The following is a 26,018-nucleotide window of genomic DNA, read 5'->3' as shown; positions in this document are numbered from 1 at the left end:
GATGAGACTATCACCAGCAGGCACAGAGGACCCATATGACCGACCCACTTGCTGCCATCAACGTTCTTGGTAAAAAGCGTTGGCCGGTATGTACTGTATTGCCTGCCTTCAGTTCTCAGCACCACAAACCCAAACACTCCTCAACGCACTTCTGACATCCATGTGCACTCTGTGGCTGCCCTGTGGGTTCAGAGAGGAGACCCCCACTGGGTCCTCAAAGGGGCACTGATATGTGGCTGTCATGGGCTGAGCCCTGGGGCACTGGGAGGTGCTAAGTAAATTCTGTGACTCTTCCAGAGAAATGTGCTCTCCAGTAGACTTCTGGGACAAGTTGGATATTTAACAACAAATCTACACCTGCTCTGGGTCACAGCTGTCATGTGTCCTTTGAGCCAGGTATCTGAGGTGGCATGTAGTACTAGTCACCCCGGCCTACCCACCCACATGCTCCTGGAGTATGGCAAGAGGGCACAGCAGCTGCCGTGTGGAGCTCTAGCAGGGCAATCTCAGGGCTGGTGGGACAGGCCGAGCACCACTGTATGGTGAGGCCTGGCTCTGAGGGTGGCAGCTTGCCCAGCTAGGAAGACCCTTGAAACAGAACAGATCTTCAGATGTCTATGAACTAGAGGGCACGCTCTCCACAGCCAGTGTGACCCACGTGGCCAAGCCACTCTATGGAGGGAGACAAACAGTGACTTGGGCAGGGCAGCCCAGGAGTGACCATCTTTCAGGCAGAGGGTCTGCCCACATGTCCCTCCACCAGGCCACACTGGGCCACCGCTGAGGGCCACACCAACTCACTCCGAGAACTCCCCGCAGATCCAGGCAGCCGCGTAGAGCACCTCACAGATGCCATTGCGCTGGGTGCTACTGGTCACAAGGTGGGCGCTGTCAAGCAGTGCAGACATCTGAGACACAGCGAACTTGCGAATGGCCTTGACTCGGATGGCCACATCTAGCATCTGTGCGGCGATGAGATGGCCGTGGCGGGTGCCCTCTAGCCGCGTCAGCTCCACGAGGATGCTGATGTACCACTCAAAGTTGGTGATGTGCTGGTAGTTGGACTGGCTGCAGATGTCAATGATCTTGGTGAGCAGCTCATCCCGATAGGTGGTACCCTCGGCCTTGTCCACGTGGGTCATTAGCTTCTTCACGATCTCCATCAGGTTCTTCTTGGACACCTGCGGGAGAAGAGCCTGCTGGTCAGCACAGGTGGACGTGACCAGCGGTGAGATGACAGCTGAGACTGAGTTCATGAACCCAGGAGGGCTGGCTTCTTCCCTAGACAGCAGTCACCCTGGGCAGGAGTCAGCATGTGTCTGACTGAGGGAGGCTGACTGAGGCCCCGTTCCCTACAGCCTGGACAGGTGCCACCGGCTGACCCAGGTGCTGAAGCTGCAAGGGCTCTCCGTCCTGGGCACAGGGACACACACCATTCCATAGAGCAGGTCGAGTGCGCGCAGGCGGATGGACTCGTCCTTGTCATCCAGGCACTGCAGGATCAGGTCCTTGTGGGACTGCACGGACTTGGGGTGCGTCTTCAGGATTTTAGACATGGCCAGCAGCCCCAGGTACTTTACTGTGGAGACCAAGTGGCCATTAGTTTACAGACACCGAGTGGAATACCATGGCCAATGGGTGCAACGGAGGAATGTGTCACCACTTCTGGCCACTGTGGCCCCAGCTGGTGCTGCCTGAAGGTGATGGGCACTTTTGTGATGGCCCCTCCCCAACCTATCACAGCCTGGTCCACAGGCACGGCCTTCTGGACACTGGGCAGCAGGTATCAGGACCTGTCAGGGTAAGAACCCCGCGTGTACTATGCGCTGGCTTAGCAGCAGAGTGTGTGCTGCTCCTCCAGAAGACCCAAGTCTGGTTCCCAGCACACATCGGGCAGCTCTGACTCTAACTCCAGCTCCAGGGCATTAGGTGCCTCCAGTCTCCATAGGCATTGGGATTTCCGAGCACAGACCCACACATGAACACCTAATTACAAATGGCAAAAACTTACAAAGAACTTAAAAATACATGTATTAAAAAAAAGAACCAGCCGGGCGGTGGTGGTGGTGGTGGTGCACGCTTTTTTTTTTTTTTTTTTTTTTTCCTTTTTTTTTTTCATTTTTGGTTTTTCGAGACAGGGTTTCTCTGTGTAGCTTTGCGCCTTTCCTGGAACTTACTTGGTAGTCCAGGCTGGCCTCGAACTCACAGAGATCCGCCTGGCTCTGCCTCCCGAGTGCTGGGATTAAAGGCGTGCGCCACCACCGCCCGGCGGTGGTGCACGCTTTTAATCCCAGCACTCGGGAGGCAGAGGCAGGTGGCTCTATAGAGCAAGTTCTAGGACAGCCTGGGCTTCATAGAGAAACCCTGTCTCAAAAAAACAAAACAAAACCCCAAACAAAAAGAAGAGCCCAGCCGTGACGGTGGTCTAAGGACCACGCCCACATGCTCTAAAGGTCACTGCGTGGGCCTCATGGAGAAGGGAGGGAGACTGAAGCAGGGCCACCAACAACAGCTCTGCACCCAGAAGCCTCAATCTGTGACAGGTTCTGAGGTGGCCGCTCATCAACAGATGGCCCAGAGATGCTTCCTGACAGCATGGACACGAGAGCGAGCTGCTGGGACCCTACAGTGGCTCAGCCTGCCACTTGGTCTGGAGCAGTGTGAGACACAAGGAGGGCAAGAGCAGGTCACCACATACGTCCTGAGGACCAGGAGATGCTGGCCTGAGGCCTCTGCACCTGAACCCTGGCTCTGCCTCCACCTCCTACCTAACAGGTGTGAACCCACACACCAGCCTCCCTCTCCTTCAAATGAAAAACAATCCCAGTTTTATTTGTATGAGGGTGTACACCAAGGTCAGAGGACCATTTGTAAAGGTCATTTCTCTTCCCACCACACGGGGTCCAGGAAAGGAATCAGGGCATAGGTGTGGTGGCAAGCCACTTTATCTACGGAGCCGCCTCACCAGCCCTTGTTCTGCTTTGAGACAGGTCGTCTAGTGTGGAACCATGCCTAAAACTGGCCCTAAACTCCCAACTCTGCTGCAGCGGCCTCCTGCTCCACAGACCTTACAGTATTTACTTCTGAGACAAGGTTTATGCAGCCCAGGCTAGCCTTGAACTCGTTAGGTAGCCAAACGTGACCTTGAAGCCTGTGGCCCAGACCTGGTTTCTGAGGCACAGGTAGGTCTGGATCCTAAGATGTGACACACTCACTCGTGAGCTTGAACCACTAGGCTTGAGTCCAGCCCCGACCGACCGACCGACCGACCGACCGACCGTCCTCATGTCTGCTGTCTACACTACACTCAATACGGCCCCCACCTCTCAGGTGCCCCCATGGTGACTCTACTGCTCAACCCACAGTCAGTGTGCTGGAGCGCACGCGGACAGCCGAGGGAGGGCAGGGCCCAGGCGGGCTCCGAACCCCAGGCATGGCATTCAGGCCTGGTCCCTGGCAGGGGGCGGTCACTTACAGTTCTGGTCTGAGTCTTCTATCAGTATCCTCAACTTCTGAACGCAGAGCTGAGGAGGAACGTCACACTGGTCAGGCTTTCCCAGGCAGGGCTCCAGCTGGTCTCTACCCCACACTGTGGCCTGCAGCCTGCTCCCAGCCCTGACTGATGGCATGCATTTGGGTACAGGAAGGGGAGGTGACTGCAGCCTTCTCACTGGAGACCCTGCTCAGCATGACAGAGTGGATCTGCAGGTGCCAGTGAGGGCAAGTGGGGGCGTCCCGTGTCCGCAGCAGCTGCCCAGGCAGACTGAATTTGGTTCCAACAGGGCAGGTGGAGGTGCGGTGGGAAAGGAGGTGCCTGTGTAAAGGACTTCCTTTACACCTCAACTGAGAAAAACAAACTTGGAGGTGATCACCACAACGGTTTCCCGACTGCCTGAGGAGCCTTGGGGCCTGGCCACCCCTAAGACCTAGTTCTACTGATCTGCATGGCCCCTTCTTTGCAGAGACGCACCTGGATGCTGGCGCTGTGGTTGGGCATGCCGGAAGACAGCGAGATGAGCACTGGGGTACATGGAGGATGAGGTTAGTGCCCTTGGGTCAGACACTGCCACCCTACTGACCCATCCCCACCAACAGGGCCTGGCTGGCTGGCTCACAGGAGGCCCGTGTGTTCAGAAGGCAGCTGTACCGCCTGGGCCTTGGGGAGCCAGCCTAGGTCCCCCACCTTCCCAAACAGGAGTAACTTTTGGGCCTGAAGCACTGGTACCTAAGACAGGCTCACACACAGTCCCTGTTCCTCTCTGACTTCTGGAGTGCAGACCTACGCTGCAGAGCAGCCCCCAGACCTCATGGATTTGGGGGGCTCTCAGATGACGACGATCCACACGTCACCAGCCTGTGGCTGAGGACACAGCATGATCTGACTCCCAGGGAGAGTTCTAGAAGCCCTGACTGCTCTTCCTGTGGCTGACAGCTAGGTCCTGTCACGAAAGGGTGGCTGTGTGAGTCCTGAGGACTCTCCTGTGATCACTGTGGCCTTGAGACCTCACCTAGGGGCTCACACCTTCATCCACCTTTCCTCCTCTGCTCCCTCCACCCACGCAGGATAGCCATGCTCAATCACAAGCCCAAGGGTGCTGGACGCAAGTCCTAAGTCCCTATTTTGGGTATGTGTGTGCGGTGTGTGCAGACAAAGGTGACCGGCAGGCATCTTCTGAAATCCTTCCCACCTGGTTTTTGGGGACAGGGTCTCTCACTGACCCTGGAGTGCGCTGACTCAAGCAGCTGCCAGCAAGCTTCAGGGATCTGCCTGTCTCTGCCTTCCAGTGCTGTAGACTGCGCTTAATCCCCTGTGCCTGTAAAGCCCTGCTCCTACGTGATCTTTGGGTGACAGGACTATCTCAGATCAGTTCTGCTGCAGGGGCCTGGAGGAAGCCTGGAAAAGTGGGATGCTGCCTCCCAGGTAGACATGTGCTGGTTTGGGGCTCTGTCCCCACAGGGGAGACTAACCTCTCAGATTTGCAAAGAGGCCTGAGGAAGAGCTGGGAGATGAGCCATGCAGAGACCTGAGTTTAGACCAGCACAAGGGAAGAGGACTTGGGCAGGAGGCAGCCACCTCATCCACATGAGGCAGCTCAGGCCTCTCAGCTCCTTCCAGCAAGAGGGCCTGCATCCTCTCTTTGCTTGATAGCAGCTCAAGAGGGCGGCTGATCCCCCCGCCCATACCAGCACCCTCCTGGCAGGCTATGGTCAGCACTCACCTGCAATCACGGTATTCACACACTCGTACAGCAGGGACATGGCAGAGGTGCTGAGAGAGAGGAGAGGGTGAGGACCAGCCCAAACAGTGTCACACACAAACAAGATCACTCTGCTGGGCTCCATGGGACAGCACTACTACTGTCCCTTTAAAGCCCTGTGACACCATGGTGATTACTATGATCCTCTCAGGCAGGGAGGGAATGCAGCCCAAGACTTTTAACTTTTCCTGAGCCCCAGCCCACCCCACCCGTGTGTAATGATGGCCTGCAGCTCCTCCTAGGCCACCCTTCCAGAGGGTCAGTCCAGGGGACATGACATGGCGCCAGGGCTCCAGGAGAGCAAAGGGCGACACGAACGCACTGCTGGGTGTGTGGAGTACAAGTGAAAGGTGACTGAGCTAAGTGTAGAGGTGTGCACTTATAACCAGCACCCAGGAGGCAGGAGGACTGTTGTGAATTTCAGGCAAGACTGGGCTATAGAGGGAAATGTGCCTCAAAAAAAACCAAACAGGCCGGACGGCAGTGGCGCACGCCTTTAATCCCAGCACTCGGGAGGCAGAGGCAGGCGGATCTCTGTGAGTTCGAGGCCAGCCTGGGCTACAGAGTGAGATCCAGGACAGGCTCCAAAAATACACAGAGAAACCCTGTCTCGAAAAACAAAAAACAAAACAAAACAACAAGCAGACTAAACAGACGGCCTCTGTAGAGGTTGGAGAGCGGTCGATGTCAGAGTGGCACCAATGCCCTGCCCAGGGATGGCGGCCGAGGAGTAACTACCTGTGAATGAGGTTGGTGAGCGGCTCAATGAGCTTCTTGCCCAGCCTGGGCTCCAGAGGAGTCAGGGCGCCGAACTACAGGGACAGGGGTGCTGTGGTCACTGGGATACCCGCAGACTGCGGATCCAGGCCCAGCACACACCCCACCCTTCTGCACTTACCAGCTTGATGATTTTGATGAGGACCCAGTTGTTGGTGGAGGATGTCATGAGCTTGAAAAACAGCGGGGCCAGGGACAGGTAGTTCTTAGGGTTGCGACGTGCTAGCTCGCAGATGACATTCACAGCTGCAGACTGCACCCCTAAGGACCAGGAGATGGGTCCACATCAGCAAGGAGTGGGATGTTCTGCTACCAAGGTGATATCTCTGTCAACAAGGGCATCCCTGTTTACAGGGAACGTCCCCATCAGTAACCAAAGAGCCAGACATCCTCACCACAGCAAAGGAGGCGTCCCCAGCTACAGGGATACCCTGAACAATAAGAACCTGTGGTACAGGGCTCACTGTAGAAGCCTGGGGACACACTGGTGACTGTCACCATGCACACAGCATGTGGTACAGTGAATGGTCCCTGCGCTGCTCTAAGGACACACTGCTTCTGCTCAGGACAGAAATGGTTTATCTACACTCCTACCCCTTTAAGTAACTAAGTAACACTTATTTGTTATGAGTGTTTGCTGCATGTAAGCCTGTGCACCACAGGTATGCAGGGGTGCACACCAGAAGGATGCAGAGTTCCAGGAGGCTGTGAGCTGCAGTGTGGGTGCTGAGGACTGAGCCTGGGTCATCTGCAGGAGGGGACAGTGCCCTTGACAGCCAAGCCCTCTCTCCAGCTGTGTATCGCCCTTTTGCTTTTTTGCATTCTAGGTTTTGTTTGTTTTTGTTTTAGGTATGAGTGCTGAGTGGTCTGTCTGCATGCATGCCAGAGAGAGCTTCAGATCCCATTATAGAGATGGTTGTGAGTCACCACGAGAATTGAACTCAGGATCTTTGGAAGAGCAGCCAGTGCTTTTAACTGCTGAACCATCTTGCCAGCCCCTTGTTTTGGTTTTTCCAAGACAGGGTTTCTCTGTAGTTTTGGAGCCTGTCCTAGAACTCACTCTGTAGCCCAGGCTGGTCTCGAACTCACAGAGATCCTCCAGCCTCTGCCTCCTGAGTGTTGGGATTAAAGGCGTGCCCCACCACTGCCCGGCCCTTTGCTTTCTTGAGATTGGGTACTGACGTGGGAAGGCGACTCCACAGTGGTCTACACCCACAAGCTGCCCATGCTGACACGAGCAGACCTGTGGGACTGTTTCTTTGGTTTGTCACTGCTGCCCAGTCTGGCAGCAGGGCTGGGGTAGGATGGCGGGAAAGGTTCACACAGCCCTGGGCTAAACAACACCCTGCCTTCGAACAGTCACGCACTCTCACAGACGCACACACGGATACCCACATGCACACACAGGAGTGGAGAATCTGTCCTGTCTAGTGGAGACGCAGCAAGAGCCGCGTCCCTGAGACGGAAGGAGTGCTTCTTGGCAGCTCAGCAGCTCACTTTTTCTGACGCAGGGTCTCACGGAGGCAGGCTGGCCTTGAACTCTTGACCCTCTGCCTCCACTGCCAGGCATGTGCCACCACACCTGCTCTATGTGGAGCTGGGGATGGGATCCAGGCTTTAGCATGTGCTGAGGGAGCCCCAGCCTCTGGTCTCAGCCTACAGCCCAGGCTGCCTTACAATTCTCCTGCCTTGGCCTGCCAAGTAAGTTCCTTAGGTAACCAGGAGCCACCACGACGGAAATGACCCGAGCGCCTGGTTCATGTGGACAAGCTCACTGCAGAGCTGAGTGGTGCTCTGGCCTTCTCTCTTCCTTTCGAGGCGGGCAGGGACCTGGATCCACAGGCTGCCCGCCAGCAGCCACAAGCTGGGAGGCTGAGCCCCTGCTGTGAACACACCCAGAACCTGCACACTCATCGGCCCCATGTACAAAATGCCAAGTGGGTCCCTTGTATCCCGGTCTTAGGGATCTCCTGGCACACTTTGCCTCCAAGGGCCTGTGTGGCCACTGCAACACGTGGTCCCCCTGTGTGGCCACTGCAACACGTGGTCCCCCTGTGTGGCCACTGCAACACGTGGTCCCCCTGTGTGGCCACTGCAACACGTGGTCCCCCTGTGTGGCCACTGCAACACGTGGTCCCCCTGTGTGGCCACTGCAACACGTGGTCCCCCTGTGTGGCCACTGCAACACGTGGTCCCCCTGTGTGGCCACTGCAACACGTGGTCCCGAGCCATAGGACCTGCTCCACTGCCAAGTGTGCTCCTCTTAGGAGGCCTCCGTGTGTTTCGGTTTCCCAGGACAAGCCTGTGAGGGACACAGTGGCCACTCTACCTGTGTGTCTCATGGTGAGCGATATTCCTGGGCTCAAATCCTAAATGACCACAACTTTAATCAAATGGCATTTAAAGCTTCCACATGCTCACCAGGCCCTCAAGGCTCCTGGGATAGCTATAAGGTCTACAGCGCCCTGTATTTCTCAGTCATCTCTGCAGAGGTGGAGGATGGCAGGACTGACTCGCCCGCCCGCCCGCCCGCCCACCCCAGCTGCATAGCTCCCAGGGCCCTGGGCTCTACTGGTCTCACAGCAAGCTGCAGCCCTGCACCTGACAATCCACTCAGGCCCTGGGAGCCATGGGAGTCTCAACTCACTCTGTGTACTGTGGCTTGTGGATCAAAGGAGATTTGCAGTGGGGACCCACATGGCTCCCGTCATCCCCCACCCTCCCAGGAGCTGGCTAGGCAGGACTTCCCGTCACCAACCTGGGTCTGGGTCCTCCAGCTTCTCCTTGAGCCGGGGGAAGGCAGGACGCAGGGACTCGGGGTACTTGAGGAACACCTTGTACATGATCAGCACCGCCTTCTTCCTGATGTATGGCTTCGTGTGAGACATCTGTGGGTACACTGGGGCGGTCGGCAACTCATCTGCCCGGGGAGTCACCCAGCACCTCTGACTCTTTCACACCTCACTCCCTCCAACCAACCTAAAGCAGGTCCTGCTGGCCCCAGCTTCCATGTTAGCCTGGCTCAGGCCGGCCTCCTCCTACGTTAGATGCTGGACTCACGGAGGGATGCAAGCCACTTGTAAAGTCGGTCTGGTTATAACGTGTGGCCCTGTCCCCAGGCCGCCCTCACTCGAGCCTCCTCCAGGTCAGTCTCGGAACTTGAATTGGCAGGGCACCCTTATCTCATCAGGCTCCAGGCAGGCCCTGCATGCTCTCTAGTCCACAGGGCTGGCAGCTATCTGCAAAGCCTCACCAGCCACACTTCTACCCAATGGGCTGGACAATCTGTCACAAGAGCTGCAGTCACCACAGAAAGGGGCAGATGGGCATGGTGGGTCCCAGTGGAGCTCTGTTTACTGTTCGCAACAGGTACCTGCTAGATTTGGATGGGACAGCGCCCGCCCCCCCCCCCCTGCCCCCCTGTTCCTTACTGATGAACTTTGAGACCACCAGGCAGGATCCAGGGGACAAACCCAAGGCTGACTTTTGCTCGGTCCCATCCACCCCAGCCACACACAGCCACTTCAAGGGCCTGTTTCTGTCTCCTCAGAGCGAGGGCTCAACTCTGGGTATCACCAGATGAAGGTAAGGGGTGGTGCGGGCACACACAAACTCACCAGGGTCATGATGTCATTTGCCAGGTCTCTGGCAAGATCTGGGGTGACAAAACAGGACAGACCAGTCAGTGCCACTCCAGTGTCGTACTGGCTGGGGCTGCTCAGGTCCTGCAAGGGGACGGCAAGAGTGTCAGTGCAGTCCCTTGGGACTGTCTGATGTCTGCATCCCAGCCACCCGCATCCCAGCATGACGGGGCGTTTCACAGCTCCTCTGCTGTCATCAACAGGAACTGGGACACAGGTCGGAGGCAAAGGACCAGAAAGCTCTGCATGGAAGCCAACAGGTCTCTGGGCTCCTTTGTAAGTCTCAACTCCTAGGCAAAAACTGCCCAGCTCCCAGCAACGCTGTAGGGACCTGCTTCTACTCAGCCACTGCCTGAAGATACCAGGAACATTCTGGACCGATGCTGAGTTCATCCTTCTAATGAGCAGGGGACCTGAGGCAGAAGACCCAGGCGGTAGCTGCCCCCCCCAACTTCTGGTGCCCTGACCCCCCTCTCACTAAAGCAGGGCCCCTGTCACTAGGGCTCACCCTGTGGGGCCACACCCACTTCCTACGGGCTCCCAGCTGGTATGTCGCGGATACATCGGGCACACTGAGTGATATTAACACAACACTGTAACCTTTAAGGCCTTTCCCTGTGCAGTGGGCTCAAACAGCTTCAGAAGCTATGCTCAGCCCTGTCCTCAGAGGCCAGACTTCAGTGTCACCTCCCACAGGGACAGGGGAGCAGCAGTGAGCAGCGAGAGCACTGCCCTCCTCCTAATAGGAAAGGCATCAGGGAGACAGAGAGAGGAGCCGGAACGGCCTGGAGCTCGGCCTTGAGAGCCCTAGCCCCAGGTTCCAGGCTGTTTTAAAGCTGCACAGGGACTGCGGAGGCCTGGCATGTGTGCCTGTGTTCAGTCGGCACACAAGTCCCTGCTGCACAGACACCGGGTCCCTGCCAGGACATCAGCAAATGCTGAGGACAGCAGTAACTCCAACCTTCTCTTCAAGAGAAGCTCCTTTGTCTCTTAAACAGGGAGGCCTAGCCCCGGGTCTCACACACTGGAGGCGCACAGACAGCTAGATGCTGACGGAGCCAGAGCCGGTGTCAGCCCCAAGCCAACCCCAATCACCTCTGCAGCCCACTTCCCTTCCTCCTAGAGCCCAGTTCCCTCTCAGAGCCCTCTCAGATTCGGCTTCTTCCCACAAGGCCCACCCATCCAGGACCTTGTTCCTTTAGAAGGCCCCACCCACTTGGGCCCCTGCTGCTCCCAAGAGGACCTAGTCACATAGACCCTCGCTCCTCTCAAAATGTCTGGCCAGCCCAGGATCTGCTCCTCCAGGTACTCTGGCTCACCCAGGCCTCCTGCTGGACTCCATAACCCAGACACACTACCCCCGTGGCTGCAGCCATGGCACCACAAAGCCCTGCACCTCCAGCCCCACCCTCAGCCAGGCTGCCTCCTCATTAGCACCAGGAACCCACCTATGCTGCTGTGGCTCCACCTATTCATTCCTCTCCCACAGGACACCTGCCCACAAACACTCCTAAAACCCCAGTCCCAGCCCCCAGCTCACGCTGCTGCAGGGGTCCTGTCCTTCCTCCAGCATTTGTGAACACAGGGGTGTGCCCTATGACAGAAATTATAAATGGGCTGGCCACACACTGAGGGGGCAGCATCACCCTGCAGGACGGGGCGGGGCGTGGTCAAGGACATCCACAGGCACTGGGGGCCTCCTAAGAGCCAGGTCAGCCTGGAGGAACCCAATGTGGAGGTGGAGGGACGGGCTGTGGCTGCCCTGCAGTACTAAGCAGCACTAAGCAGGGAGTGGGGAAGGGGCGTGTGCAAAGCTCCTGCCTCAAGCCTGCCCGAGTGTGATAGCTCAGGCCTGCTGAGACACGGCCTTGAAAAGCTGCCCTAGGCAGAGGAGGCACCACTGACACAGCCCTCAGCAGGTGCCTTCTGTGGCTCACTTGAGTGGCAGGAAAGCATCAGGGCCTACCTTTCGGATCTGGTTGGTGGTCAGCATAATGACATCAGTGCCTTCATGGAAGCACTGGGAGGCGGCAAGGTAGCCAACACGCTGCAGAATCAAGAGCCACAGAGTCAGAGCCACCCAGAGCCCACGGGGCCCCTGCAGCCCCACCACCCGGAGCCCACGGGGCCCCTGCAGCCCCACCACCCGGAGCCCACGGGGCCCCTGCAGCCCCACCACCCGGAGCCCACGGGGCCCCTGCAGCCCCACCACCCGGAGCCCACGGGGCCCCTGCAGCCCCACCACCCGGAGCCCACGGGGCCCCTGCAGCCCCACCACCCGGAGCCCACGGGGCCCCTGCAGCCCCACCACCCTGAGTCCATGGGGCCACTGCAGCCCCACCACCCAGAACCTGTGGGGCCACTGCAGCCCCACCACCCTGAGTCCACGGGGCCCCTGCAGCCCCACCACCAGGAGCCCATGGGACCACTGCAGCCCCACCAGGAGCACCCAGCAAACCCGTGTAGACACAGGGTGCCAGCAGGGGGGCACTTGGATCTCCAGGAGCTCCTACTGAGGGGGACAGGCATTGGGACAGAGTTCCAAGGCATCCTCCCTAAAGCCCGTCCCAGCACGTACAGACAGGTCCACACACACTGCTGCACAGACAGGCAGACCCCTGGCTCTCACTCTGATGATGTACCACTTTGTCCCTCTTTAGGGACTTGCTTGGAGGCTGGGTGCGCACTCATGCATGAAATTAAACAGGTAACGGGAAAAATTCAAAAGGGACCAGTGTCTAGCCCAACTGTGTCTAGCAGAGGCTAGGCAGGAAATGACTCACCATGACAGTGACCCCACAACTAGGTATCACAGCCCCTGGGACAGCAGTGCTGGTCAGCTGTGGCCACCTGGGCCACGCAGGCTCCAATCAAACACCACTACTGTGGCACAGGGTGGCACACTCTGTCATGGCAACACTCAGGAGGCAGAGGCAGAAGACTGTTGTTCAGGAACAATCTTAGCTACAGGTTCGAAGCCAGTCCACAGTATGAAAAGCCACAGCCATCCCTACTAACCAGTGTTAAGCCTGGCAGTGGTGGCGCACACCTTTAACCTCAGCACTGGGGAGGCAGAGGCAGAAGGATCTGAGTCTACAGAACAAGTTCCAAGACAGCCAGGGCCACACAGAGAAACCCTGTCTTGAAAAACAAACAACAACAACAAAAAACTCACAAAGTGTCAATTGCCGGTAGTTGGGGGGGGGGGCAGTGGGTGACGACTGAGGTTCTGGTGTTAGCCCACCAGGAGGCAACCCCCTGGTGGGCTCCTGATGTGTCTTTGCGTGGTGAATTGGGTGTGGGGAAATTTCCTACTGCAGGTAAGGTAATGTGTTTATCTCACTGGAAACATCCCCTACTACTGGATAGTTTTACCTTCTAATTGATAACAGTAATGTTATCTTATACAAAGCCTTGATGAATAAAAGTCCATACAGAGACATGTTTTTCAGCTAAGACCTTTGAGCTCTACCTTAGAAGCTGCTTTAGATAAGAGCTCAGTTTAATGATTAAAGAACAACTCTGAATTCTGCGGCAGCCAGGCTGGCCCTAACTCATTAATGCTTCAAAGACAGACACAGGTCTGTGTCCTTGTACCCATTCCAGCCCTCAATTCCAGATACAAGAAACCAGTGATGAGGGGCTGGAGAGATGGCTCAGAGGTTAAGAGTGCTGCCTGCTCTTCCAGAGGTCCTGAGTTCAATTCCCAGCACCCACATGGTGGCTCACGACCATCTGTAATGACATCTGGCTCCCTCTTCTGGCCTGCAGGCATACATGCAGGCAGAACACTGTATATGGGATAAATAAATCTTAAAAAAACAACAAAAAAGGGAACTAGGGATAAGTGGGTATCCACCCTGAGGATCTAAAGTACAGCTGACTATCTTTTATGTACATAGTTTAGGTTTGTGATTCCTTTAGGATTCCTGGTAAGATTAACTTTCCAGATAGACAGTAGAATGCTTGCTTGGTAGCCTGGTATATGCCTTGCTGCAAGGGAGTTGTCTGTGAAAATATACTTCTTGTCTGCTTATGCTCTGTTGATCTGCAGTAAGTTTCCTAGATGTAAATATATATGGGGTATTGGGATGACTTTATTTTTAATCATGTAAGGGAGATGAACAACATGTTAACTGTACTCCGGAGGAATTTACCAAAGTGACTGTATGGGATACAGAGTTGAATGAACAGATGGTTTTTTTTTTTTTTTTTTGGTTTTTCGAGACAGGGTCTCTCTGTGTAGCTTTGCGCCTTTCCTGGAACTCACTTGGTAGCCCAGGCTGGCCTCGAACTCACAGAGATCCACCTGGCTCTGCCTCCCGAGTGCTGGGATTAAAGGCGTGCGCCACCACCGCCCGGCTGAACAGATGGTTTTTTAAAAGTACTTTGACCTTAAAGAATCCTTATGGAGACCAGTGATGTTTCACTGAGGGGGCCTTGTGACCATCCCATGACTTTGGTCACAGGACAGCTCAGGCACACCTGGGGTCTTGTATTCTTGTGTATTGCACACAATGCATAGTGAAGGGCTAGGACCATGGAGGCCTGTGACATGTAAATAAGTTAAGGTTAGGGACCTTGGTATGAGGAACTACTTTATGTAACAATCTGTAACTATGCCTTTGTACGGCTGTTCACACAAGCCTGGAGCCAGCTGAGTGCAGCCCAGCCAGTCCATCAGAAAAGGCTGATAAATACAGAAGGAAACGATCAGTCAGTGTCACTGTCTTTTCCTAAGCCCCTCAGACAGAAAAAGTCTAAGCTCTGCTATTGCCATGGACTCGCTCTGAGCCCTGAGCTGCCCAGAGGCTGGTACATCGAAACCCACGGAAGTGCCTGCTTTATGTTCTGTAGCCCAGGCTGGCCTGCAATATGCAATCCTCCTGCCTCAGTCTCCCCGGCGCTGGGATTACAGCTGGGCATCCTGGGGCTTGGTATGGCCGACCAATGCTTGAGAGAACAGGGTGACCCTTCAGCAGGCTTGTCATGCTGGTGTTCTCCTCTGCTGCTGTTGTTTAAGATACAGTCTCATACTGTAACAGACTGGGTAGAACTCACAGTAATCCTCCCGTCTCAGCCCTCCATGTGCTAGAATTACAGGAGCATGCTGCCACACCCAGCATTTGCTTTTTTTTGTCTTCTGCAACAGCAGCTCCCTTGCTTATGGAGTGTTGATGGAGGGGCTGGTGTCTGTCTGCAAGGACGGGGACAGCAGGAGCCGCTGTAACTAGGCAGCCCTTCGGCACTGCGCCGGCCGCACGGTGCGGCGGCCAGCTGGAAGGACGGCAGGCACAGAGGGCAGGCACAGAGGGCAGCGTGCAGGGCAGCTGGCACCTCACTTCCTCCAGGCGGAAGCCGCGGACACCCATCTATCTCAGTCCCTCCCCACTGGCAGAAGGAAGGCTGTCTCCCTTCAACAGCAGAAGCACTGGCCACAGGACGCCCCTCAAGGACACCCCTGCTGGAGGAGCCCTCCTCCCTCAGGAATTCCACACACAGCACACCTGCCTGCCAGGTGCTCTGGGTCCTCACCTTGAATGTGAACTTGGAGGCACTCATAACTTCGATGATGTTGAAGGCAGCCCAGCTGATGTCGTACCCGAGCATCTGTAACTGTTAAGAGGGCAACCACGGTGGTTTGTACTCAGGGGACACCAGGCAACGGTCTCAGCCACAATCAGAGCACGCACAGCACAGGTGGAAGAACAAAATGCATTCAGTCTGAACATACAAACAGCATCCATCGCACACCCTTGTGGGATTTTATATTCTCTTTCTAACAAATGACTCTGACAAGGCTGGTCGTGCTGAGGGGAGACAGGGACGATTTCTCAGGGGTGGAGCCCTGCCTAGAATCCCCCAGTGAGGGGTTGGGGGTGGCTCAGCAGAAGAGTCCCAACCCAGCACTTAAAACAATTAACAAGGAGAAAGACGGCATATCAAAGTCTAAGGAAACAAGTTCATACAGCACTGAAGAGCATGACCATTCACAGCAGAGAACATGGTGCTACCGTGTGAAGTCCCCACAGCAGGGCACATGCAGCTATGGTCATCTGTGACCCAGCACTTGGAAAGCTGAATTAGAAGGGTTGGAGAGTCAAGCCAACTCCGGACACACAGTATAAAAATACACAGGTGATAGAGCAATAAACATTAAAACAAATCCTTTTAAAAATTAAATAAGTAGCCGGGTGGCAGTGGCACATGCCTTTAATCCCAGCAATCCCAGCAGTCAGGAGGCAGAGGCAGGCAGATTTCTGAGTTCGAGACCAGCCTGGTCTACAGAGTGAGTTCCAGGACAGGCTCCAAAACTTAAGAGAAACCCTGTCTCGAAACAAAACAAAACAAAAATAATTAAATAAATAAATAACCAGGCACAGTAATTCACACTGCTAATCCCAGGATTTGGGAGGCAGAGGCAGGCGGATCTCTGAGTTCGAGGCCAGCCTGGTCTACAGAGTGAGATCCAGGACAGCCAGGGCTACACAGAGAAACCCTGTCTCAGAAAACAAAACAAAAAACAAAACAACAACAAAGTAAGTTGTAGCTGCCTAGTAGAGCACTTGCCTCAAGGTTATCAGACCCTGAATTCAATCCAAACACTGTTCAAAAAGCAAGAGGACTAGCAAGAAGGCTCAGCAGGTAAAAACACCTGCTGCCAAGCCCAACGTCCTGAGTTTGAGTCCTGCCATTCAAATAATTGAAAGCCAGGCCCTGCAAGTCGACCCTTATACAAGCATCATGCCACACTTGCACACACAAAGAAAAGAAAGGAAAGGAATGTGTAATTCTAAAAATTAAAAAAGAGCTAGAATGATGGCCCATGCCATTAATCTCAGGACACAGGAGGCAGAGGCAGGTGGACCTCTGTGAGTTCGAGGCCAAGTACAGAGTGAGATCCAGGACAGCCAGGGCTACAATACAGACAAACCCTGTCTCAGAAAATAAATACAATAGAAAAGGGCACACTCTCCTACAATGGCTGGTGAACTACCTTTTGACAGCCTTGTGGCACACTCCAGTACTGACAATCAGCATGGTACCTCGCCTCCCAACCTGAGGAGGAAAGGGGCAGAGGGCAGCCACATCCACCTACACCTGCCAAACCCAGAGAAGCCAGGCTCCTCAGCACTTGCCATGCACCCAGCCTGCACCAGCCACAGGAGCACCAGGCAGGACTCTGCATGAGCCTTGTGCTGCACACAGCAGCAATGTGTGGTGGACAGACGGACAGGCGGACAGGCAGGCAGGACCACAGGGGAGGCACTCACGTAGGTGAGCTTGCATACAGCATTGGCCTTCACAGCGATGTTGTCCTGCTTCAGCTCCTGCTTGATCTCGTCGATGCACTGAGAGATGTACTTGGCCTGGGTGGGAGACAGTAGTGTGACGGTGGGACACTGAGTGTGGCCAGTGAGAGGCTGGCTGTCACAGGTGCTCAGGGAGGTGGGCAGGGGGACGGAGGGAGAGGTGGAGCCAGCCTGGTTGCAGAGCCCTGAACCAGGGCTGCTGTTCCTCAGGCAAGCGCACAGTCCTGAGCTGTGTGTCAAAGCCCAACTGGGCACTGTTTATCCACAACAGGAGGATCCAGAGGACTGCTCTAGGAGACAGGGCTTCAACTGGGGAAGGTAGACTACTCTGGACCACCCCTCTGACCCACCCTGCTACAGAGCCCACTGAACCCTTTCCCTCCTACGGCTGTTCTGCACAGCTCCACTCACTGGCATTCGCCCTTGGCCTCCCCACTCCCCTGGCACAAGCTCAGCAAATCTAAAACAACTTCTTGGGCCAGACGGGTCAACCCAAGAGAACTGAGGCACAAAGTCCAGAGACGGTCCGATGTGGGCCCTGGGGAGTGCCTCCTACCCCACTCGAGACAAGCACAAATGGAGGCCCCGGGACAGCAGGAGCTGGGGGAAGTGCTGAGGTGTGGCCATAGCAGGGTATGGAGGACCACCACATCTGCCCAGGAACCTGGCCGTCACCTGACAGTGGAACCAGCAGCTGCCACCAGGGCTGCACACCCCCCCCCCCCCCCCGCTGACACACTCCAGAGCTGTCAAACCCCAGAACCCCCATCTCACCCCCGTGGGCATGTGTGGGTAGCAGGTTGCATCCCAATGCCCTGTGAAGCTAACTAAGAGGCTGCTGTGAGACCATCACTGCCCAGGGCATCCTGTCCCTAGCATGGGCCACAGGAAGAAGCACAGGTGTTCAGCACCCTCTCAACAAGATTTATTTATTTTGTTCTCTTGGGTTTGTTTGTTTCAAGACGGGGTTTCCTGTAACCCAGTTACATGAAATGCAGTTGAGGCTGGCACTGAACTCCTGATCCCCATGGAATGGCAGGCATGGGCTACCATGCCTGACTAATCCGAGTACTTCCCTGAATATTTTATGATCTAGACCGAGTCCAATGGAACAAGTGTCTCCACAGCCCGCCTCAAGTAACTAAATGCCACTCAGGGATCTTCGTACCACCCTGCTGCAGGAATGACCTTGTCTCTCCCTCCAAAGCCTGACTGAAAAAGGGAAGAACTCAAGGCCAGCCCTCTGTGGAAGGGATGGACCCTCAGCTGGAGGTAGGGTGGGGCCTGAAGAGGAAACCAAGCAGGAACTCCACGAGTGCCAGAGTTCGGCCTGGCAAGGGATGCCTGCCCAAATACTCAAGAGCAGCCTTCCAGCGGGACTCAGAAGCTGGATGTTCTCAGTCCCTGTAATAATCTCCTGGTTTTCAGGAGGGAAGGCTACTGCTGCCCAAAACACAACCTAAAGTGACTCCACAACCCAGGTCTGGTGGGGCAAGCCTGTAATCACAGCACCTGGGAGGCCAAGGCAGGAGCTTGATTACCTCAAGTTCCAGGCTAGGCTGGACTACATAGCAAAGTCCCTGACTCAAAAACCCAAATTAAAAAAGAAACCAAGAGGGGCTGGAGAGATGGCTCAGCAGTTAAGAGCCCTGACTGCTCTTCCAGAGGTCCTGAGTTCAATTCCCAGCACCCACATGGTGGCTCACAACCATCTACAGTAGGATCTGATGCCCTCTTCTGGCATAAAGTGTACATGCAGATAGAGCACTCAGACACTTAAAAAAAATAAAAATAAAAATAAATCTTAAAAAAGAAAAGGGTAGGTGGGGGATAGCTGGGTGGGTAAAGCCCTGCTCATGCTGAGGACCTGAGTTCAATCACAACAGTGCATGTGCAGTCCCAGTGCTCTGACATCCAGATGGAGGTGGAGACGGAAACTTCAGGAGCACACCTGTGCACACAGCAACAGCAGAAACTGCCTCAGACACGAGTGTGAGGACTCTGATGTAAAGTAATTCACCGAGATTTTACAGCTAGAGCTGAGGCTGTTGGGTATGAATCCAGAAGGAACAGAGAACACAAGAAGGAAAATAGTTTTCAAAACAGCGACTCAGCCCCTCCCCCCACACATCTGGTGAGGGACAAGAAACTCACACTTCAGTCCTTTAATCCCAGCACTTCAGAAGGCAGAGGCAGGAGGATCTCTGTGAGTTTGAGTCCTTCCTAGTCTACAAAGGGAGTTCCAGAACAGCCAGGGCTACATAATGAGACCCTGTCTCGAAAAACCAAACTAACAAAAATAAGGGTGAAAAAAAAAAAGGAAAGAAAAGAAACTTCCAATTCAAGCAGCAGCACGGGGCTAGAGGTGCTCAGCAGTGAAGGGCACTGGGGCTCTTCCATAGGACCAGGGTCTGATCCCAGCACTCACATGGTAGTTCACAACGTCTCTAATCCCAGTTCCAGGGGATCCAATACCCTCTTCCAGCCTCTGCAGGCACTATGTGCCCATGGCGTACAAACATGCACCCCCTTATCCCAACCGTCATGAGATACCCGTAACTCTGCCAGTTCCTACCTATGCAAGTCTCCCCACGGCATGTGCCCAAAGAACCCAAGTTTAGGCATGCTCCGTTCTGCTAGGCAGGATGGCACACGCTTTTAACCTCAGCACTCAGAGGCAGGTGGATCTCTGTGAGTTTAAGGCCAGCTTGGTCCACAAGTTCCAGGACAGCCAGAGAGCTACATAGTGATACCCTATCCTAAAATACAAAGCAAAACAAAATAAAAACAACAGCAACAAAGATATCCTCCTGAAAACCAACTCTGCAAGCTGTCCTTCGACCTCTACATGGACACTGTGGCCTGGGCTGGTCTCTCCTGCGGCTCCAGGTGCATCCCTGTCATCCAGTACTTAAAAGGTGGATGGAGCTGGGCGGTGGTGGCGCATACCTTTAAATCCCAGCACTCGGGAGGCAGAGCCAGGAGGATCTCTGTGAGTTCGAGGCCAGCCTGGTCTACAAAGTGAGTTCCAGGAAAGGCGCAAAGCTACACAGAGAAACCCTGTCTTGAAAAACCAAAAAAAAAAAAAAAAAAAAAAAAAAAGGTGGATGGAGGCAGGAGGATCTCTAAGTGTGAGGCCAGCCTGGGCTACAGTGTGAGATCCTATCTCTAAAAGAAATGAAAACCAAGCTTGACCCACTGAGTTTGACTCCTTGAAACAACATAGTAGAAGTAGAGGAAGAAAAATAAAAGGAAAAACAAAAACCAGGGCAGACACACTTTCTCCAGACTTTTTTGTGGTGCTGGGGAAGAAGCCCAAGGCTTGCTCATCACTGTGTAGCCCAGGCTGGCCTTACAGGTGGAACTGCCGGCCTGGGCCTTCTTCCAGGTGTGTGCTCCATGCCAGCTGGCTTTGTGAAAGAGGGGCTGCCAGACCCAGAGAAGCCAGGCAGTAACCAATGGCCCAGCTTGTACTTCCTGGTTGAGTGCTGAAATCCGGGGTCCCTAGGTAAGCCTGGCAAGGGCGTCCGTCATAAGAAACACAGAAAAACTCAAGTGTCCAATAAGGACTGTACCAGCCTGCTCATAAGCTGGCTGGAGGGGCTGGCAAGAAATGTAGCTCACGTTCTGGGAGCCAGGCATACTTTAGGCTAGGAACTGGTCCATGTGGGCACATCCTCATAGGCCATAGGAGCCTCCCTGGGCTACTGTCGAGAGTGACAGGGCTGTCGCTCTCCTGTGGCTCTAGGGAGCACCCACATCCTGCTTGCTCCAGCATTCAGAAGTTCCACATCCTCAGCTCAAGGCTCCTTCCTTCCCCCAGAACTGGCAGCAGTCTGCCAGGCTCTGCCCCTCTCCCCTGCCTTCCTGCCTCCCTCAGAGGACCCAATGGTGAAACTGGATCCAGATGATCCAAGACGATGCCCAGATCAGGGTCCTCAGTTTGATCCCATCTGCAGAGTCCCTTTTGCCACTGCAGGGCACATGTCCACAGGTCTCACAATTAGTACATGGGCATCTCTGGTGGACAAAAGTCACCTGAGGGCACCCCAGTCACCCAAAGTCAGAACAAGACTGAGCCAGGAGCTGTGGCTCCCATGGATACAGTGGAGAAACCAAGAGACGGAGAAGCAGCTCCACCTGCAACACAGACAAGGGAATGCAGATGCATGGGGAGCCTGGGAAGTAAGGGGAAGTGGAGACTAAATGGTGCCAGTCCCAGCCCTGGGGACCCAGATAGGGACCCAGATAGGAAGCCTAACTTACAAAGAGAAGCCCTAGCGGGAGCTCAAGCCTCTGCATAAACAAGTAAATTGAGCAAAGGGAACAGAATCCAAAGAGGTTCCAGTATCTGTCCTCTCAGCTAATCAGGAAGTTAAGGCAGAAGGATCTTGAGGTCAAGTCCAGCCTGGGCAACTCTGCATAACCCCATCTCAAAATGAAAAGTAAAGAGAGGGTTGGGAGTGTGGCTCAGGTAGAGCTCCACCTAGAATCCCCCAGTGAGGGGCTGGGGCGTGGTCAGGGGTGGAGCACCTGCCTAGAATCCCCTACTGAGTGGCTCAGGGGTAAAGAACAAGCCTAGAATTGGCCCGGAACTGCCAGTGCCACAAAAACACCAACCTGGGCAACGCAGCAACATCGTCTGAGAGAGAGAGAGAGAGAGAGAACGCACGCGCATCAGCCATTTGGGCTGGGCACAGAATGAGTAGGAAAAGAATGGCCAAGGCAGAGCAAAGGACACGGACACACGGACAGCCTCAGGCACAGGTCACCTCAGGGCCCAAGCCTCAGAAACAACCATGAGATCCTAGTCTGTCAAAGAGCCTCGCTAGTATTTATGACAAGCAAAAGTCCAATGCAGGACCAGGAGCAGCCGCTGACCAAGGACAGGACTGCACACACCTGGGTTTTAACTGGCACAGTCCTGTGAGTGGCTAGACAGAAACATGCCATGGTGGTAGCCAAATCCAACATGGCCAGGCTATGGTGGTGAATGAAGCCTGGTCACTAGCTAGAGCAGAATGGTAGTGGCCTTGGCACACAGAGCACAGATGAGTGGAGTCAATCCACCTCCTTCCTGAGCAAGGGTGGAGGTCTGAGAGACTCATCTGGGATGCCACCATCAGTCACTAATGGGGTGCCACAAGCACCAGGTAGCACTTCTGGTTCTAGAAGGTCCTAGAAACTTCCAAGAGGCAGACAATGGAGCAGTACCAACACAGGCAAGGAATATCTTCTGGAAATCTGTAACTCCCGGCTTGACAGACATTGCCAGAGGAAAGACACATCTCCACCTGACCTGTGAAGCTTCCCATCAGAGGGGAACAGCTAAAACCCCATGAGACAGCTACATCAGCATCTCAGAAACAGCCAGGCTGGCCTGAGTGCACCGCACAGACCGGCCAGTGCCCAGAGAAACCTACAGGAGAAGGAGCTGAGCTAACCGCAGCTGGGGGGTTGGAGACCTGGCTGACTGCAGAGAAACGCACTCCAGGGGCAGTGCAGAGGGTAGCTGGCAGGGAGGGGGCCTCTGCAGTGTAAGCTCTGTCTGGGGATTTTTTGTTTTGCTTTCATTTTTAACCTTCGGCAGGTCCCTGGGATAGAGGCCAGGGCCTCATGCCTACGATGGAAGTGGCTGCTCTGAAGGAGTCAGGGAAGATGACTGGGAAGGATGCTTTCTGTTTTTATTTAATAACACCAAATGTGTGTTTTAAAAAAAACTAAAGTTTTAAGAGAGGATAAGTGCAGCACACCTTTAATGCCAGCACTCAGGAAGCAGAGACAGGCAAATCAGAGTGAGCTAGAGGCCAGCCAGGGTTACACAGGATGTAGCTTACCCATAGAGCACTACCAAGTACCTGTAGTCTGCCCCGGTGGGAGGTGACAAGAGAGGTGACTCACCAGTCAAGAGGGTTGGTCTTGCAGAGGACCCGAGTTTGGTTCCCAGCACCCGTATCGGAGGCTCACTACCACTTGTAACTACAGCTCCAGCAGATCCAATGCCCTCACCTGGCTCTGCAGGAACCCACACAGATACACACATGTAACATAAAGGAAAGTAATCTTTAAAAGAGAGCCAGGCAGTGGTGACACACACCTCTAATCCCAGCACTCAGGCGGCAAAGGCAGTCGATCTCCAAGTTCGAGGCCAGCCTGGTCTACAGAGCAAGTTCCAGGACAGCCAGGGCTGCACAGAGAAACCCTGTCTGGAAAAAACAAAAATAAAGCTGGGCAAGTGATGGTCACCGACTGCATGGCTTCTGCTGCAAAGCTGGCCAGCTGGCACTGCACTGCATCAGCACCCCCAAAGGAGAGAGTGCTTGCAGTGGGCACTGAGCCCCAACAACACACTCAGAGCCTTGACAATGGTCCCCCGAGCAGGAGTGACTGAGCAGCCGGGGTGGGAGAGATGGCTCACAAGCAAAATCTTAGAATGGCCGGCCGGCCGGCCAGCGGCAGAGGCCATGTGAAAACTTGAAGGGCTGCCTCTGCCTGCCTAGCTCTGCACTGCTGAAAGCACTTCCCACACTGTACACACCGTGAGAGTAACAAAACCTGACGTTATCTATAACATGCACCAATGTAAAAACAGTGCTTCCATGGACACCCGTGGGGCAGGCACAGCCCATCCACACCAACTCTCAGTGAAGAGATGCGCCTTGGCGGTGGGGGCGGACGTGAAGAGCAAAACACAGCATAGGCTCCTGAGGACAGGGCACACTTCCCTCAAAAGCAGTCACCCCAGCACTGGGAAGGCTGAGGCAGGAGAATCGTGAGCTTCAAGCCAGCCTGGATTATGTCCCTAGCTAGAGCCTGTTCAAGGTACAAAAACTAGAGTGTGACCTCTCCTCCTCGGGGTCGTGCAACAGGCTTCCCAGAGGACACTCACTGAATGAGGAGGCATGAGGAACGTGGAATCCCTTTCTCTCAGAGCGGAGAGGGCCACAAGAGAGTATGGAGGAAATTTCAAGCTTCTCAGCAAAGTGCAAGCCAACCAGCTATTTCCAGGAAAGAGTAGCCAGGGGGGAAGGTCCAAACCAGACCAAGGCGGGGGAGCAGAGAAGGGGCTACAGAGTCACTGCCCCAGGCAGGGGCCTGCCTCCCGCTCTGTCAAACAGGAGCCGGGGCCAGCAGGGACCTGTCATGGACGCCCTCTTGCAGGATGGCCTTCCTGCCCAGGAGGAGGCCTGTGTAGGCCTGTGTCCCTCCACAGAGCCAGGCATCAGGCGGCCACTATCTCACTTCTTCCTTAATCTAGGTCACAGGCTGGGGGGAGGAAAGGAAGCGCCGCTCGCGGTCACAGCTTAACTTCTGGAAAAATCGCTTCTACACCTGACTTTTGCCTTCTTTGAGCTTGCTGCTTTGAAGCCAGGCTTCCCCAGTCCAGGGCACCCCTGGGTCACTCGCTGGCTTATGGGGACTCAGGCTGCAAACACTGTTAGTTCTGGGGATGTGGGGCCAGGAACTGAGACCGGGCAGGGTTCCCAAGTCAGCCCCGGACAGCACCCTGGACCTGTGTTTTCCCGCCTGACAAGGGGGTTCCTCCATGGGAGCCCTGCAGACCCCGGGGGGGCCCCGACCCCTCAATATGGGATAAACCAGACACAAGCTCTGGCGGAAGAACCTCTGCCTAAGCACGTGTCTGCGCCAGCCCGTTGGAAGGCCAGATCCCCTCCAAGCAGGTAAACTGAGGCTCGAGGAGTGGCACTCAACTGCAAGACCTGAACCTCTGGGGCAGCACTCGCTCCACGAGAGTCAGGGAGCGGCCCCCGGGCACGACAGCAGGGACACCTGAGCCGTGCTGGGCAGGGTCTGCTCAAGACGACACGGGCGGCGGGGGTAAACTGAGGCCAAGGGGCGCTGTGCGGGGCCGCCGCAGCCCTCGAGCTGGCAGGACGGGAATGGCGACGGGGTAGGGCAGGCGACGCCAGGGCGGGCCGGAGGCTGCGCGGGGGAGCCCGGCGGCCCCGCTCGGCGCCGGCTCACCTCGTCCTCCTTGTGGTTGCGGATGCCGCGGACCAGGTCCTGCAGGTTCTTGTCGAACATGCGATCGATGCTGCCCTTGACCATCTTGAGGGCCATCGCGGCGGCCCGCGGGCTGCGGCCTCCGAGGGGAACGCCGCCGCCGCGGCCCGGGGAGGCGCGGGGACCCGGAGACCGCGCCTCGGGCGCGCGCCGCGCTGAGCTTCCGGTCGCCGCGGAAGGGGCGACGTGGAGGCCAGAGCGACGGCTGCGGCCGGAGACCAGTCGGAGGAGACGGGCGGCGAGCGAGGCCCGCTTCCACAGACCCCGCGCCTCCCAGCTCAGGGCCGCTCGCAAATGGCGACCAAGATGGCGGTGGGTCAGCTGACGGGGAGCCTCGGCGTCCCGAAGCCCCGCCCCACCTGAAAGCCCCACCCCCGCACTGCGGTTTCCTTGACAACCGCACGCCACCCAATAGAAAAGCAGACACCGCCCTTTGATACCTGTGAGGCCCACCCCTTCCTGTGCAGCGCCCTGCCGTCTCATTGGTGAGCAGGAACGCCACAGACGTTCTAACCACGCCCCCCAAGGCAAAGCGGGCGGCAGCGGCTCCCCACCCCACTGAATGACAGCAGGGGGCGTGGTCTGGTGTGGGCGTGGTGATGTGAGGGCGGAGCTCCCACGTGGAACTTACTCTGCAAGTTCCTTGTGAAGTACGCAGCTCTGCCTTTTCTTTTCCTTTTTTTATTTTTTGGTTTTTCGAGACGGGGTTTCTCTGTGTAGCTTTGGTGCCTGTCCTGGATCTCGCCCTGTAGCCCAGGTTGGCTTTCAACTTGCAGAGATCCGCCTGGCGCTGCCTCTCCAGTGCTGGGATTAAAGGCGTGCGCCACCGCCTGGCTCAGCTCCGCCTTTTCTAAATCTTAGAGATGACGCGGCGGGAATCGGTGTCTCAGGAGGCCGTCATAACTGCAGTCCAGAGGCTGAGAATGGAGCATCAGGGGTTGCCGGCCAGCCAGGGCTATATGAAACCCTGTCTGAAAGTACCAACACAAAGCTTGGGGCCGGAC

The 26,018-nt window shown here is 55.6% G+C and overlaps 1 protein-coding gene across 1 annotated transcript in view; it reads right to left on the bottom strand.

Annotated features, from left to right (window-relative positions):
• Positions 1 to 25,116, bottom strand: part of Ap3d1 (adaptor related protein complex 3 subunit delta 1) — a 36,758-nt gene extending 11,642 nt beyond the window's left edge. Inside the window, exons 1-13 of the mRNA XM_059252142.1 lie at positions 24,976 to 25,116; positions 16,951 to 17,046; positions 15,212 to 15,292; positions 11,643 to 11,723; positions 9,653 to 9,760; positions 8,794 to 8,923; positions 6,157 to 6,296; positions 5,997 to 6,070; positions 5,220 to 5,269; positions 3,971 to 4,020; positions 3,476 to 3,524; positions 1,434 to 1,579; positions 802 to 1,181 (exon numbers count right to left, since the gene is read on the bottom strand). Coding sequence (XP_059108125.1) covers positions 802 to 1,181; positions 1,434 to 1,579; positions 3,476 to 3,524; positions 3,971 to 4,020; positions 5,220 to 5,269; positions 5,997 to 6,070; positions 6,157 to 6,296; positions 8,794 to 8,923; positions 9,653 to 9,760; positions 11,643 to 11,723; positions 15,212 to 15,292; positions 16,951 to 17,046; positions 24,976 to 25,071 — 1,481 coding nt within the window. The 5' untranslated portion in view covers positions 25,072 to 25,116. The remainder of the gene's footprint in view (positions 1 to 801; positions 1,182 to 1,433; positions 1,580 to 3,475; positions 3,525 to 3,970; positions 4,021 to 5,219; positions 5,270 to 5,996; positions 6,071 to 6,156; positions 6,297 to 8,793; positions 8,924 to 9,652; positions 9,761 to 11,642; positions 11,724 to 15,211; positions 15,293 to 16,950; positions 17,047 to 24,975) is intronic.
• Positions 25,117 to 26,018: the final 902 nt, after the last annotated feature.

Source organism: Peromyscus eremicus, unplaced genomic scaffold (genome assembly GCF_949786415.1).
Source record: "Peromyscus eremicus unplaced genomic scaffold, PerEre_H2_v1 PerEre#2#chr22_unloc_1, whole genome shotgun sequence".
Classification (NCBI taxonomy): domain Eukaryota; kingdom Metazoa; phylum Chordata; class Mammalia; order Rodentia; family Cricetidae; genus Peromyscus; species Peromyscus eremicus.
Note: the sequence above shows the minus strand (reverse complement) of the source record. Positions and strands in the feature narration are given on the sequence as shown.